General features: G+C 41.3%; 2 protein-coding genes across 6 annotated transcripts in view; both read right to left on the bottom strand.

Moving 5' to 3' along the window:
* Nucleotides 1-1,011: 1,011 nt before the first annotated feature.
* Nucleotides 1,012-9,413, bottom strand: HUS1 (HUS1 checkpoint clamp component). Of its 2 annotated transcripts, XM_069859708.1 has the most exons (8): nt 9,314-9,413; nt 9,037-9,164; nt 7,641-7,817; nt 6,861-6,968; nt 5,912-5,986; nt 3,807-3,906; nt 3,368-3,499; nt 1,016-2,610 (listed from the first exon to the last, which is right to left on the bottom strand). In XM_069859708.1, exons 1-8 carry the CDS (start codon nt 9,363-9,365, stop codon nt 2,528-2,530), a joined length of 855 nt encoding a protein of 284 aa, XP_069715809.1. In that variant the 5' UTR covers nt 9,366-9,413; the 3' UTR covers nt 1,016-2,527. The 2 variants fall into 2 exon arrangements, with proteins under 2 accessions (XP_069715810.1, XP_069715809.1); XM_069859709.1 differs by lacking the exon at nt 6,861-6,968 and having other exon boundaries at nt 1,012-2,610.
* Nucleotides 9,414-11,929: 2,516 nt separating this feature from the next.
* The window catches only part of ICE1 (interactor of little elongation complex ELL subunit 1), a 38,262-nt gene continuing 33,750 nt past the window's right edge, over nt 11,930-16,441 (bottom strand). For 2 of the 4 annotated variants that reach the window (XM_069859715.1, XM_069859716.1), the window contains exons 18-20: nt 14,688-14,794; nt 13,923-14,021; nt 11,933-13,067 (exon numbers count right to left, since the gene is read on the bottom strand). In XM_069859715.1, the coding sequence (XP_069715816.1) occupies nt 12,886-13,067; nt 13,923-14,021; nt 14,688-14,794 (388 nt within the window). In that variant the 3' untranslated portion in view covers nt 11,933-12,885. Of the gene's footprint in view, nt 13,068-13,922; nt 14,022-14,687; nt 14,795-16,441 lie in introns of all 4 variants that reach the window. The other 2 variants (XM_069859717.1, XM_069859718.1) reach the window with 2 other exon arrangements.

Genomic DNA, 16,441 nt, shown 5'->3' with positions numbered 1-16,441 from the left:
TGCACACTGGTCAGAGGCCAGAGTGTCCCCATTTTGCAATGCACCCTCACAGCATTCTCACTGCGAAAATCTTGGAATGCTGACACATCAGGCAATTCATTTAAAGCAACAAATAAAAACAAGTTCAGAATTGCCATTGATAAATTCACTTGCTGTATTAGCACTAGCTTATTCCAAACAGTTAACAATGCTTTTATAATTTGTGTTAGTAATTTTGCCAGGGAATATGACATAGAGGCACTACTCTTACCAAAAAGGCCTCCATTCCTGGGGTAGAAGAGAGGTCCAGGCCTGTCAACCTGTACATCAGGCAAGGTGGCTGTTTAATTCCTCCTTCCCAACAAAGGGGTGTTTAGGTGCCAATTTTACTCTTTTGAGAACTCTTTGGAATCTTGTGGCCCTTGGGAGGCTGCTCCTGTCATCAGATGCCTGACATCACACCCTCGGGGTACGCAGCTCAGCACATGGTTTTGGGGGTCTTTCTGTTCTTAAATGAAGCAACACCAGGCTGTGTGGTTTCCACCTCACCCCAGGAGTCATTCAGCTGATTTGAGCATTAGAGACCACCACCCCATCCATGCGTCTTACCAGATAAAGTTGTTAAGTCCAACCAGTTCCTCTGACAAAGTCACAGCAGTGTTTGGCCCTCTTGTAAGATCGGCCTTGACAAGCTGGACAGTTCCAATTTCCCACAAGTCAGCTCAGATGTATAGGTACCCCAAAGCTACTGGAACAAGTTGCAGGGGGTGGTTAAAAGTGTCTGTGTGTTTCCCAGACTAGGTGTGTGTGGGGTGTGCCTCTGATGTAAAACTTGAAGCTGGATGAGCCAGTGAGTATAACGGCCTGGGTCAGGGCTGGGGTATTAGACAGGTGAAGAATGTGTGCTCATAGCCAGAGGAACCCATGAGTATGGGATGCCCGTGGGACAATACTGCGAGTGCTGCATGTTGCTAGCAAGCACTGACCTGGAAAATCAGTGAAAAGGGAACCCATGGGGTGGGTAAGAGTGCCAGGATCTAGGCAGGGGTATCAGGTGGACAGTTACCAGTACTCAAGGGATCTACAAATACGCCTGTGCTTTCGAACCTAGAGAGAACAGTGCTTGTGCCTACACTAGTGACGTTCTGTCTCTGTCAGATGAAGAGGAGGAAGGGAATGTGGCTGCCTATGCTTGCTTTACATGGACCCTGTATGTAGATGCAGTTCAAGGCACAGCTTGTCTCTGGAATTCTGTGACCAGCCATGTCAGTGCCCTGCGTGTGTCTGCATGTATCTCTGGGACACAAGCTCAGCTTCACTGCCTAATGAACCTGCAAGAAGGAAAGCAGCAAGTACATCCTTCAGTCCAGGGCATACACACCCCCAGCACCCAGGTATCTGAAGGTAGGCTCCAACACCTGGGCCAGAGGATTTCTGAGCCCAAGCTGCAGGAGGTGGTGGACACTCCTAACATCCCACTGCACAAGTGTGCATTAGAAGAACCAAGTGCTGGAGAGAAACTGGCTGGTCTTATTTTGTAGTCACATCAGTGGTTCAGAACTCTGTTTTATCTTAGTGGCTTAAGCTACAACAAATTTTTTTTGGCATAAAACAATTGGTTCATCACATGGAACCATGTCTGGCATAATGACAACGCAGATAATGCAATGCTTTGCCTCTCAAAAGGAGAAAAAATGTCACCCACAGATAACTTGCCCTTTATTTTACACAAATTGCTGTGTTCACACATGTCCTCATATTCATTCTGCACATAGATAGAGACCTTTACTGCCCACATTAAAAAGGTAATTCAGACTGTTTATCTCATCCTCTCAGCCAAGAGTTAAACACATCAGTTCAAGCACTAAGAACTACTGAGGTACGCTGGAGCAATTCAAAAGATACAACTAGATACAAACAGACACTGCTGAGCTCTTGGTGCTCCTTAGCATCTGCTAAATCTTGTTAAACGCTGGCAACCAGAGGAAGTTCCTCTGCCTCAGACACATTCCTGCTCCACAACATGCTGCTGTATTAAGTCCATATATGTCACTGATGGATCAGAAGTCAATCCCGCACTTCTTCAGGAGGGCTGTGCTTACCTGCCCAGGCAAATACAAATCTGCCAGTCCTGCAGAGGGTTCTCCTGCTCCATGGAGTTATGACAACTTGGAGTTGCATGTACAGCAGAAGCTCCAGAGGTTAATTACACCTTTACGTTTGTTGATGAGAAAAAACCCTACTATATAACTTTTCCCAAAGCTCAAAGCATCCCAAAAGCACATACAAATTTCAGTTTTGCTCCCTGAAATGCTCAGATATGACAGCTGTTCAGTGTTGTGTCTTTCATAGCATGTAACTCTTCACAAAAATAGCCTTCCTGAGGAGGTATTTTGAATTTCATAAACAGGGAAATCGTGTCCATCTAACAGTATATCACGAGAGTAGTCCAGCAACTCATGAAAGCTTTCAGACTTTGTGGAAAATACCTAAGAAAATGTGGAAAATACCTAAGAAAATGTGGAAAATGACTAAGATTCCAAAACATTCAGGCAAGTGCTGGAATAAAATACTGAAGTGAAACATCCTCATGGAGCAAGACAAAGTGGATGATTCTTTTACTCACAATATCTGTAAAGAGTCAAAAAAAGCCAACAGCTTAAAAACAGGAAAAATACTTGAATTTACATCTTCTAAAGAATGCCACCATAACAATACAATGCTTGTACCACTTCTGACAGGATGACTTGACATACCATACTGTAGTATTTAAGTCCTTGATAGTCTATGAAGCATTACTAGAGACTATGAAAGCTGATACCAAAAAGGAAATATGTAATGTATAGGCCTATAATGCTATATTCATTATTTAGATCTTCCTTGGGAAATTTTTAGCACTTGCACTAAACTATAAAACACAGATGTTTTTGGGAAAAGCATGCAGAGTTATCAAAGCACGGTATAAAACATTGTATAGGCTTCTGCTAGAAAGAACATATTGTTTCTGTGGTTAGAAACACTAGCTGCATAAAGAGCATTTTGGTATTAGGATGAATTTGGTGCTGAATGTAAGAAAGCATTTGAGAAAATGACAAACATGTCAGTAAATCCCAGTTTCTCTGCTAGAAACTAGAGCTTTCAAAAAATTCAACTTGACATCTATAAAAGGGCCTGGCTTAATTTATTTTTCATGTGTTTATTTCTTCCTCAAACACCTAAGGCCTGAAGCTTACTGCCTAAAAATAGAAATAATAAAAAGTCCTCAGGTACAGTAAAAATAGTCAGGTTTCAAACAGAAAAAAGAGAAGATATGCTGTTCTGTTGAGACTACAGTTATGGCAACTATCCCTCCTTAAATAGAGCTTGCTAGCAGAGCTGTCAAACTTACTGCACAATGCTTTTGTGGGATTAACCTGCTGTCCAGCAAGCAGCTGCTGCAGCTTCTTGATGTCTATGCGTGCCTCAGCCATGCTCTCTGGATCTCTGCCTTGAGAAGAGCTTGGACATCCATCCACTGATGCTAAAAGCATAAGAACGCAACTGTGAAAACATCAGAGGAGTTTCAACATCTATAAGGAAACATCTGATAATCAAATGGGTTATTTCTCAGAAACAGCAGTGCAAGGAATATAAAGTCCAGTTTTCCTACAAAGTTGTCAAGGATACTGGAAGAGATTTTTCTTCACAAACATGAAACAGCCATTGGCCACTTTTCTTTTTAAGGTTTCATTTGAAGATTTCAAAGTACTTGCTATTTTCTAAGAACTGTTACCAGCATCACACTTAAATAATAATATCAGACAGGCACAAGAAGCAGGGACACTTACCCCAGGGAGGATTTCCCAAGTCTTTAAAATGTGTTGTTACACATACTAAGGCAGTTTCTATTTTCAAGTTCATTTCTCCACTCAGGTTTGCTTCAATCACCTGCAATACAACCAATCTCAATTTTAGACAACTTTCACACTGCAGAATACAGAAGAAACAAGCACAGCTTTGTTCAAATGCAAGCTTCCAGAAGCACTTCAGTGCCTCCACAGCTCAAATGTACTTTTTGAAGATTGTTTGAACATTTGAATATTCAGCTACTAAATGGATTCCTCATAATTCCTGTGTGAATTATCTTAGATCAATGTCCCCGAAATTATGAAAAGAAATTAATTCAATTGCTCTCCCATACTTTTAGAATAGGTACCAGCTTTGGGAAGTCCATGTGCTAAGAAAAGCTTTAGAAATAAGAGACTGAAGCTGGAGAAATGGAAGGTTTCCTGCATTTCCATCCAGCTTTTCAACAAACAGTAAGGCACTTACAGTCCATATGTCACATGGAGAAAACAGAATGCACCATGAGCTGATCTGCAGTTGTAATGTTACTTTCCAAGACTTTACAACAGATAATAGCTGCACCAGAGCAGTAATTCCAAACAGGACTTTGAACTGGTAGAAATATTGAATAAGTGCTGAAAGCTTTCACATTCCGTCCTGACAGTGTCCAACCAGGAGACTGTAGATGCTCTTACACGGACCCCAAGTAGATCAGAGGATTCCTAAAGCACATCTAAGCACTTTACTTCTGTGATGAGAAGAATTCTCAATAATTTTAAAAGAGGTTCATAACAAAACTAGAAACTCCTATATAACAGGAGATACTCAAGGTGAATGCTCCCAAACAACGGCCGAGCATGATTTGAAAGAGCTTCTAAGCTCTTCTTGCAGCACTTTTCTTGACCAGTTTTACTACCAGGAAGCACCTTGCATAAACATTTCATTGTAACACAATGTTTTTGTTCTTTAATAAACAGGAAAGCATGTAGAGGATGCATGTAGTCTGCCTCCTCCCTTAGAGCTATCAAAGCGATCAGCGATATATTTTCCTGCTTTGGCACAGGAGGTATGGAAGGTGGGTATGCCCAGTGTTGATATGCCACTTCTCCTGAGTGTACCTGAACTCCAAAGTTCAACCCCATCATATAGCTATCCTGTGTGAGAATAGATCCTCCACTCTGGAAACAAAGGACTTATACACTGTGCTTAGTTGTGTGTAAGTACTTCCACTGAGGATATGGGGAAGGAAAAATAAAACCGCAAAAGCCTGACAAAGGAGAAGAGTTTGAAGTGCCTACTCTTGTATTTGCAGGATGACTGCCCTTTACAAAACTGTCAAAAAATGCAGGGCAAAAACGCAGGTCAACTATTCCAAGTCTTGGAAGACTGAGACTGTCCCACATTCAGGACTCCCAGTTTACAGAAATTTTCCCATTTCTCAAAACTGGTATAAACAGCCCCAAAACCAAACTATTCCAAAGTTCTATACTTAGTTACTAACTTTCATATTAGACAATTCTGGTGACTATAAGCAAAATAACTTAAGAAAAAAAACAAACCCAAGCCCCTTTTCTGGCCAACTCTAAAGGGGTTCTTTCGAAAGAAGGCCCACTAGCACTCCATAAACCCTGGGTGGACTGTAAACCCACCACATCAGAGTCTAAGGCATAGGCTGACACCCAGGAACTATTAGGATTTCCTTTAAATCCTACCTTACGTTTACCTGAAGTTTATTCACACAGTCACAAAGACAAAACTCACTTAACAGGCATTTCTCTAATGAAATCACTTGGAAAGCCTTTAGCAAGCTTCCTGAAGGGCCACAATTTCTTACCAGGTATAAAGAGTGGCTTGTAGTAACACAATGCTATGTTCTTTCATGGGTGCAGCACAAAAAGCACTTTCTGGGAAGCCCAGGACTTCAGTTGAAATCGTAAATTAATTCCCATCATCTCTTACACAGTTCTCAAGTTCCTTTATTTTAATGTTTGACCCTTCCCAAAATAAAACACAATACAGGGGGCACCAGTTCAAGCAACATGGAAATACACTAAGGGCAAGATAAAATAAGGTCTGCAGGCAACATGCCTGAGGTGCCTTAACTTACAATGGAATTGCTGAGATTCTTCATCCTCTCCACAACACTCTTCATTGTTTTCAGTGCTGGCAGGTAAATACTGACCTAGAAGGACATAAGAACTGCATTCACACGCGTATTTCATGCATGACTGGGATGCAATGCATTAATTTCTCCCTTCAATTCTATCCTATTTTGGACTCAGTTATCTATTGAGTGCAGGGAGCACAATATTTAACTGAAATCATGAATCAGTCGGGAACAGAGAAACCCTTTATACTAACATGCTCTTAAACATATTATCCCAAGCCTGTGTTCAAAATAAAGCAGACACAGGTTTTTGCAAATCAGATTTGCACATGAACCCCCATCTGTGTTACTGAGTATTTGTTACTATAGCCAAAAGAGGAAACAGCATGGTTCTCATAGCACTGTAATAATTTCTGGATTTGCATTAGTGTGAATGTGAAATAACAGGACAAAATACATCAAGTTCCTACTGAGTCATATGCCTCCAAAATTCAAATACTCTTAGCTAGAGAGGTAACAGACAACCTCAAATAGGAGCACATTTGCACAAAGACCTTTCCTTGCAACTCTGCTAAAAGTCTAAAAGGACAAGAAGAGGATATATAGAAATCAGGAGGAAACACATATCTAACCCTGCCAGGCAGGCCTTGAATTCCAGAAAGAACAGATTATTTGGACCACTTGGTGCTGGAACAGTCTAAACTGGTGTGGTCTGGTGATGTTTCTCCCTTCTTCCACCCTGAATATCATAGCAACAACTGACAACTACTTGCTTTGTTTTCACAGGTTCTGAGCTCTCTTGTCAAGATCGCCCTTCAAACCTCTTGCATTCAGCCCTCCCTCTTTCCTTGCATCTTCTCTTCAAAACCCACCAGTAGTATACTCTGCAGCAACAGCACTCGAGTTGCAATGTCCACTTTCCATAGGTAATATAAAAACAGGGGCTTACATCAAAGTCTGGCACACTAGGCTCTCTGAAGTCATTCCACAATCTTCTGGGAATAACCGCCACAGGAATGTCATGTGTCACAATCCTACTGCTGTTTGATAAGGATGTCTTGAGGGAGAGAAAGGATACTTGTGCAGTTGAAAACAGGACTTGAATTCTGAATTGTAATTTTTCAGACACACTCTGGAAAATACTACAATTGAGTGCCCCACACACTCAGTTCCAATTTTCTATATGTTCCTATCAGTCTGCTATTAAGCGGACTTCCCTTTTGAATAAGGAAGAGGTTGTGAGGCATGTCATTAGTACCTGAAGGCCATACTTAGAGCTGAACAGGTGAATCAATGAAGAGGTGTTAATAATGACAACAACAAAAAAACATGACAGCAGTGTGAAATGGAATGGCAGGGCAATCAAAAGCGAAACAAAATGCCAAACACTACACTGAAACCTCCTTCACCCAGCTGGCTTCAGTGAGATACAATAATCCCCAGAAGATTTAGAAAATTAAGGAATAGAGAAAAAAAGACATTAGGAAACAGTGTTTCAACCACACAGCTTTCATTCTTCCTCTACCTCTTCCTTGCCTTTTGGAAAACACAAAGTGGTTCTGTGCACTACCACCCATGATGGCAGGAAAATAAACAGTGCTATTTTTGTTTACTTAGTTTTCTAGAACTACAGCAAAGATTACCAAAACTTCTATTTGATTTCAGGAAAAGCACTTAATTTTTAAGTGCTTTTTCTTAATAATGAAGATAAAAGCATGGTTGCACTTACTAGCTCCACAGCAACTCTGAGACAGGGACAGTGTTTGTTAGTTAGCTTGATCTTGAACGCCTTAGCATTCTGAGCAGTTTTTAATGCTCTTGACAGGTTCTCAGGCACCACCTCTAAATAGATTTCATTGTGCTCTGCAGCTACTCCTTCCATCTGAAATTCATCGAAGTAATTCCCCTACAATTTTTTAAAGTTGGGAAATAAAATAAAACAAATTTAAAAAAAAATAATGAAAAAGGCACAGAGGAGCAAGTTTTACCTATCAGACTTTAAGCTTGGAACTGCATGTCTACAACTGGAAGCGTTGCTCTGCCCCAGATACAGTTGGCTTTCTAGGCAAACCCAACAACAGACTGGGGAAGTGCATTGTCTGATGACAAGTATTAGTTTCTTGGTGGCTGAAATCATTTGACGGCCATCTAATCAGCTCTGCAATAATGACACCTTAGCAATGACACAGTCCCTGCAGGGAATAGCACATTGGAATTGCAAATGCCACTGGGTGCTAGCAGTATTTATCTGGTAAACAGCATTTTCTATCATCCCATTGTTTTACAACCATCAATTAATTAACTCTACTAACTTCCCCGTCAAGTAGGAAACGTTTTCAGGCAGTGGCTAGGGAATCTTTTGTGATGCATAGAGGCCCCATGTCCTAACACCAGACCAGGGAGACTATCAGTGTCCGGGTTGACTTCTTTGAGCTCAGCACTAAGGCAGAGGCCAAGCATGCCCAAGTAACCCCATTCCAACTGAGACACCACAAAAAGTGGCCAGATTTTCAGAAGAGCATATCCCTGCGAGCACTGAGCTCTGAAAATCTCATCGTAACTGTCCTTGTGGGAAATTAACTCCCTCAACATTGCACCAGGGCAGGTTTAGATTGGATATAAGGAAAAATTTCTTTACCAAAAGAGAGGCGACGCACTGGCAGAGGCTGCCCAGGGCAGTCTCGGAGTCTCCATCCCTGGGGGTTTTCAAAAAGCGTGTAATGTGACGCTTTGGGGCATGGTTTAGTACACACGGTGGTGTGGGACAGGATGAGCTTAGAGGTCTTCTCCAACCTTAACAATTCTTTGATTTTTCTCAAGGGTGAAGATAAAAGCATGGTTGCGCTTACTAGCTCCACAGTAAGTCTGAGACAGGGACGGTGTTTGTTAGTCAGCTGGATCTTGAACGCCAGGGGAGTTTTTAATGCTCTTGACAGGTTCTCAGGCACCACCTCCAAATAGATTTCATTGTGCTCTGCAGCTACTCCTTCCACCTGAAATTCTGGTCTCCCGTTTCGAGCTTCCGGCAGGCCCCCAGCCGCGGCAGAAGGGACGCGAGGTCGGGACTCCTGGCGCGCCCCCCGCGCCCGCTCCCCGGGCACGGCTCGCACCGCAGCCCCGCTCACCTGGCACAGTTCGCACCACAGCCCTACTCCCCCGCCGGCCGCGCGATCGGCGAGGATGAAGAACAGCTTCCCGGCGGTAAGGCGCAGCGCGCAGCTCCGGGCCAGCCTGGCGATCGTGCCCGTCACACCTGGAGTGGGAACACGGCTCGTCCCGGGCCCGGGGATACGCGCGGCGCTCCCCACCGGGCCCCGCGGCCCTTCCCGTTCCCTTTCCCGGGGAGGGCGGCTCGGCCGCTCGCCGGGGCGCAGCCCGGCCCCCGCGACCCCCCAAACTCACGGCTGAAGTGGTTGAGGCAGGCGAGATCCGATATCTTTGCCCGAAAACGCATGGCGCCATTCAGGCTCGCGCGCTCCCGCCCGAGGCTGATCCCGGCGCGCGTGCGCGGCTCCGCCCCGAGGCCCTGAGGAACTTGCTTATTCAAAGGCGAGGGGCCCGGCCGGAAGCTATTAGCCCCTGAGCTGAGACCGAGTCTGCGCTCAGCACGAAACACGGGCGAGGGAGGAAAGCGACAGTCCTGCGGGAAATTAGAGAGGACGGAGCTCTCTTTTAACAGGCCCTTTTTCTTCCCCATCGCCAGCCGGGCTACGCATCCGAAGGCTTCGAGGAAGGAGCTCTTCAGACCAGGCACCTTGTGCAGTCCGACTCTTTTTGCCCAGGGCCATTTCAGCCTGGTGCAAGGTGTGCGGGGGTATGCAGGCTGCGATAGTTCCAGAAAGTACAGAGTGGAGGAAAGTCTTGCTTTGTCTGTCTCCGCCTGTGTGCTGCGTTCCTGTTTCCTGTAGGAGACTTCGTCCTTTGCCTCTGTGGTGTTCTTGGTTCCTTGCAGTTCTTGAAAACTGTAGGATGGGTAGTTACAGAATATATTTCCAGAATAGTTACAGAAGGTATTTCCCACTTACATGCATATATATAAATTTTCCTAGAAATCTTATTCATAGTCTATTACTTTCCAAGGTCTAATTTTAATGTTATGAAACTTTGCAACAGTCAAAACTCTTGCTAATATGGAGCTGGCTCCAGATCTCTGCCTGACCTTGGCTTTAAGATAGATGAAAGCTCCAAACAATAGAGACATCCGTTCAGCACAGACCATACTTCACAAAATGTTATAATTTTCAAAGAAAGAACAGTGTCTTTAAATCACTGTTTTAAAGAAAACATGCTTTCAGAGGGATGTTCTGTCTAACTTTCAAAAACCACAACTGCTTAGACAAAACTTAGCTGTACTTTTAGCTTAAATCAAAATATTCCACTTTGAAATATTCCACGTATTGTATCACTAGAAGAACCTGTAAAGTGTTTGCTGCAACTGGAAGATACTGAACTGAGGACAAGCCTGAAATCATAAATGTGCCAGCAAGGACACAACATGCAGAATAAAGAATTAGGTGTAAACTGTATGTTGTCCAATTCACTCTGAAAGATTTCATTATCCGAGTTCACAGCTAGCTTAAGCAGACTAAAAGCTTTTTGACGTTTTTATGATCAAAAGAACAAAGAAAACGACTGACACCACATCAAAGCTCCAGCAGAGTCCAGGTCCCACTCGTCACAGATGGAGTAAGAGTGCACTTCACTCGTAAGAGAGAAACACCATTAAACTTTATTAATATGTAACAGCCAGTTAACAGCTTTTAATGACAAATGCAATAGTGGTTTAACAAGATTTGATGGCAAGGTACACTTCATTATTTATTGCATAAAGAACAAGGTCAGACAGAACTGTCAGGGAGACCCTCACGAGATTAGGAATGGACCCCCTTGCTTTCTAAACTCCTTCTCAAGGAGGAATCTAGGTGTGACTGGATCCAGTATGAAGGAAGAGATTATTTGTTGTAAGTTACTAACCTATTATATATTTGAATATTATGTATAGTTTTTGTGGTTTTAGAACTAAAATACAGGATTAGCTTGAATAATAACTTTTAGCTAGCCTGTGGCTGTATACTTACGCTTACCTAAGGAATTTTAACAAGGCTGCAGTTAGAAAGAATAAGAATGTGACTGTATCTAATTAAGCCAGATAACAAGGAGTAGCGCAATGATAAGAGAAAGAACTAGCTAGGACCAGATGCAACCTTGAAGAGGTACCCAAGTTGTCTTAAGAGCATGTGCAAGGAGAGTTGAAAAATTCAGCTGTGAGGAAGATCTACAGCCTTCATCGCAAGACCCCTGAAGACCCACAGAGGGCAGAGCTTATGTGCCGAGGGGAGGAAACTTATGTAAATAAATTCCAGGAACTGCTTATAATAGACACTCCAGGAAAGAGATGAACATGTACGTTTCGACTGTATATAGCCTTTGTGAATTGTACTGGAAGTTGCACACACATTAGGTGTAGCTATCCCCTGCATGTGTGACGTCGCATTAAAGGATATCTTACCTAATAATCAAATTGGCACTGAGTTTGGCTTTTCACAACATCAAGTATTTGCCCCAGACTGGGTCAACAGTTTATGCCTAAAGGATTATGCAATCAATCCTTTATCTCATTTAGCTAAGGTTTTCCAAGTCTAGTATGCTATTAGTCACTTACCAAGGATTTGTTCCAATAAGGAATCTCTCAGACTGAAGGAGTTAACCTTGAGAGGCATCTCTGCTCAAGAGGATATCCTGGCATACAGCCCTCTGTTGTTCTGGTGAGCTCAGGGAGCCCTGAGCAAGATGATCGATTTACAGTCATAGTGGCATACCAGCAAGAAGTCTGGGTCATTGTTCCAGACAACCCTTGGCAATCTCCTCCTCCGAAGCCCACTGTTCTGGTAGATGCAGCCATCACAACCCCCTACTGGCAGTTATGCCTTAAGGGCCTGAGGGTGAGCACACCACCACACCACTATAATGAGAATCTGCATTAGCAAAGCTCACTCCTTCATGTGGTTGTAATCAGAGTGAAAACAGATGTCTTCCATGGAATTTTAAAACTTACTCCCCAGCCGCCAAGGTACATGAGAAAATTCTGGAGAAATGAAATATACCCTTTTTCCAGTGGCCAGAACTGCAGTGTAATAGGCAGTTCATTCGGTGAAATGACCTCACAGGTATTTTCCTCCTGCCCCTCCAAGTAGTATTTATATAAGCTAGAAAAACCACTTAATTCTGTGTTACTTAAAAAGACCAACAAGAACACAATGGTGTTTGCTTCTTTTATTACGAAAGATACAAAAACACAGAGTGTAATGAAACTATCATTAGAAACTTTTTTTAAACCAACTTTCTATTTACATACACAAAATTCCCCAAATGGAACAATATAAAATGTGAGACACATTATCAGAATATACCATATATACAAGTTCAGAGATTTAATATCTCTGTTACTCTATACATGATTATTACAGAAAAAGTCAATTCCTACCTATCTGTCACAAGTATTTTATATTAAGCTTAAGAAACTATTCAAGTTAAATAAAGCAGAATATGGGCAAAGTTCTGCTATCTGAATGGTTACTTTTTAAATATAGTAGAAAATAACAAAGCCAGGTTTTCAGCAAGGCTCAGTCTTCTGTTGTGTCAAATAATCCATGTTCCATATTTATGGAAGTAAACTAATGGAAACTACTAACAATTTTTATTGACATCAAACCAGAAATATTTTAAGAGTCAAAGATGCACTAGTTTTCAGATCACTTAGTAGGAAAAGCAAGTATTTTTATTTAATTTTTTTTAACTCTTCCTTCAAACAGAAAAGCCAAATAAGATACTTGAGCTTGCTTTGTGTGATCCAATATTCTGTTAATAAAAACAATAGAAAAGGACACACCACTTTGTATTGTTTTTAAATGGAACCAACTCTGCTTAGTAAAGTAAGGCACTTCTTCCTTTAGATCAGTCCACTTTCCTAGATTTTAATTTAGCTCCATTTTACCCAGAGAAGTGATTTCAGCTATGCCACTTATCACAGCAAAAGGGATGTTGCTAAGAACAGTTGCTCTCCAAGCACGGATGGCCTCAACAATACCTTCTGGATTGCTTGAACCTAAGTCACACAATGAATATATCGCTGCCAGCTGCACACCCCAGGGAACACCTGCAAAAAGTTAACAGAAATCAGCTTACAGAAAATTTGGCACGCTTTAATGGCTTTTTTTGAAACCTGAATCTAAAGGAACTATTAGTTCAAGAACTGTAATATAACCACATCAACGTTTGGTATCCCTAAGACCAGAAAGTAGCAAAGTGACAACCTGCACACAAATTCCATAACATCTCATTTCATACTAGCACTTTGCAGTTTTCTGAATTCAGCAGGTTTTCAGTATGCAAAGGGCATAAAAGACTTGAGCATCTAGTGATTTTACTCCAGTTAAGGGTGATCAGACTTTTATGAAAATAGGTTTACACAGAGCCTGAAACAGACACAGACATATATTACGGCTTACTTGGAAGAACCTGAGATTGGAAAGAAGAGAAGCTACACAAGTAGTTTAAAGTATCTCCTTCACATTACTCAACGCTTCACTGCAAAATGTACTGAACATCCAGGATAACTCTGCTGCCCTAATTGCCTTGCTTTGCCTCAGGAATTTGGACAATCTTGCAACCCTTTCCCAGGACAACAATCTTGCTAGTAGCAAGCTTCAGCATGAGCTGCTCAGGTAACAAGTTAGCTATTACTGCTTAAGTTAAGATCACCCTTTAAGTTCTCACAGGCAGCTGATATGCTGTTACATGAAGCAGTGTTAATTCCAAGGTGGCTATAACTATCTCAGAGTTGTACTCTGTCTAAAACATTCTTCGTTAACTTTGCAAGAGAAAAAGACTGAAGACAACTGTGCAAGTAGACTGTTTTGGCATGTGTCTCTCAATTTGTGTGTGTTATTTTTACACTGGCAAAACTTCAAATTGCAGACATTAAACTAAAGTTCCTCTAAATAAACATTACCTTCCTCTTTTGCATGCTGCACAAACAGTCCAATTACAGAACTAATATTCTTCACTGCAGTAAGATATCCTTCCTTCAAACCTATCTGGCCCAGTCGACCTGAAAGCAAAAAAAGTTACACATTTAGACAGTCAACTTCCTAATTGTTAGAATTACTAATTGTCTGTTGAAGTATCAACAGAAAATGCAAATTTCAATTGCAAGAATTAGTCACTCTTGTTACCACGTTGACTTGGGAAAAATCATTGTCCTATTCCTTTTGTGACTAAAGGCACCAAGCCATTTTCAATCAGATTGATCCAACCTCCTGCAGGTTTACAATTTTTAGGTGTAAAACTCACAAAGAATGCAGTTTCTGTTTAACAAACAATATTATATAACCTACATACTGAAAATATCTATTGAAACTAAAAGTTTAAATTACAGGAAGAGTTACTATGTTGCAGATAAAACCTTTTATACACTTTGCCATAAAGCGTGTATAACACATCTAACAATATAATTCTAAACACATAAGATATGTTGGTATTTGTTATTGTGAAATCAGAGTAATCTCTCTCTTAGCTGAAATGCATGCTCTCCACAGGCTGACAAACAGAAAATACCTGCATAGGATTGCAAAACTTCGGCTTTTAAGATAAAAATTTTTGAAGAAAGTGAAAAAAAATCAAGATAAAAAATACGCAAAAATACTTTACATGCAGGCTGATACTTTCAAAGGACATACTCAAACCAAAAGTTCAACTAAGAATCTAGATTACTTACCAATTAGCCTGAGTGTCAATGCTATAACACTGTCAGGAATGGACTGAGCAGTTTCATGCCCCTTTCTCTTCTTTACCCATTTATCCATAGAAGGCCAAAGCACTTTGCTGTGAAAGACAAATGAATTTGAAAATCTGACGTGTCATGAAGGGGTGGTAAAATATTTACACAATAATGAACACAAATGGTTCTTTTGTTTACTATCCATTTTCATAACCCTGCCTGCACATTTAATTCACCTTTTAGGGAAATTCGTAGTATTCCAAGCATCCACAAATCTGAGTAATATAAAGATGATTTAAAACCCAAACAATCAAAGCTAACTTTCTGGAGGAATCATTCCTGTTCAGAATAGTACTCCTGTTCAACTTCCATTCGTTTCCCTGCACCATTTTGCATCTCTACCTACAGTCAAGTACTGCACTGACTTCATACACATGTATCAAGTCCTATTACTATCAAATGTCATGTTGAGATGTTATGCAGGATTCTTATATTGTGGGAATATATGCTGGTCTAACAATGTGGCCTTACCAGGTTGCTAGGGAGAAAGTTTGGAACGCATCAAGGTCGAGAAGCGTCTACAGTGTGAGAACAAGAAGGCAGTCTACGTGCAAAATTACTTGTACAAAAACTACTATGGGAAACTTTGGGCTTTAGCCAAGCATTACGTAAACGTAAGACAAGATAGCAGAAAAGTATAAGAGGCTTGCTTGCTTGCAAATAAATGACTTTATTTCCAATCATATTGATAGTCTGTGATCTTGTCCAGGGTACCTGCACGGGTTCAGTCTCCCACATTATATAACTGAAAATTCAGCTTGCATGTTACAAGTAGGATCTGATGCTTGTTTTTAAACCTGAAAGGAGCTGTGGTAAGACTTTTCTATAGAATGGTTTGAGTTGGAAGGGACCTTAAAGATCACCAACTTCTAACTCCCCTGCCATGGGAAGGGACACCTCCCACTAGACCAGGCTGCTCAAGGTCCCATCCAACCTGGCCTTGAACACTTCCAAGGATGGGGCATCCAACTTCCCTGGGCAATCTGTGCCAGGGTCTCACCACGCTCATCATGAAGAATTTCTTCCTAATGTCTAATCTAAATCTTCCCCACCTCCAATTTAAAGACATTCCTCCTCATCCTATCACCACATGCCCTTGTAAAAAATCCCTTCCCAGCTTTCTTGTAGGCCCCCATTAAGTACTGGAAGGTCACTATAAGGTCTCCCTGCAACCTTCTCTTCTCCAGGTTGAGATGCTATTAGACTTAGTTACCTATTATCAGCACAACTCCACACAGACAATGAACTCTGTATGGCTTTAGTTAAAATGGCATACTGAAACTACTTTGCATTAAATTTTAAAAGTATTTCACTAAACACAACTTCTTTACTATTTGAAAGCATGGAACTTGTATAAAAGACTTGATGATGATTGTGAGTTATTTGCATTTACTTTATACTCCATGATTACGTTGTGTCATAGTTAAACAAATGCCATATTTTTTTGAGACTCTACTAAGTTATGTAACCTCGACATAAAAAATAGGGGCGTTTAGATCAGTGTAGGTATCAAAGATTAGCATAGGTATGAAAATTAAGTCCTTCAAACCAAGTTAAGTATAGTAGCAGTTCATGTACTGGATTACAGGGTTCAAAGAAAATTTAAGACATTGAATCTAAGTATTATAATGACTTTAGAAGTCAAATAAGACTGAAATCATGCTAGTATACTACTGACGATGATTGCATTT

This window comes from Phaenicophaeus curvirostris, chromosome 6, assembly GCF_032191515.1.
Source record: "Phaenicophaeus curvirostris isolate KB17595 chromosome 6, BPBGC_Pcur_1.0, whole genome shotgun sequence".
Lineage (NCBI taxonomy): Eukaryota > Metazoa > Chordata > Aves > Cuculiformes > Cuculidae > Phaenicophaeus > Phaenicophaeus curvirostris.
Note: the sequence above shows the minus strand (reverse complement) of the source record. Positions and strands in the feature narration are given on the sequence as shown.

Coding starts and splice junctions, on each gene's coding strand:
- HUS1 (XM_069859708.1), bottom strand. CDS start 9,365: ATGCGTTTTCGGGCAAAGATATCGGATCTCGCCTGCCTCAACCACTTC. Junction 7,818..9,036: donor TGTGGTGCGAACTGTGCCAG/GTGAGCGGGGCT, acceptor AAAAAATTGTAG/GGGAATTACTTCGATGAATT. Junction 2,611..3,367: donor TCCCACAAAAGCATTGTGCA/GTAAGTTTGACA, acceptor GACTCTTTACAG/ATATTGTGAGTAAAAGAATC.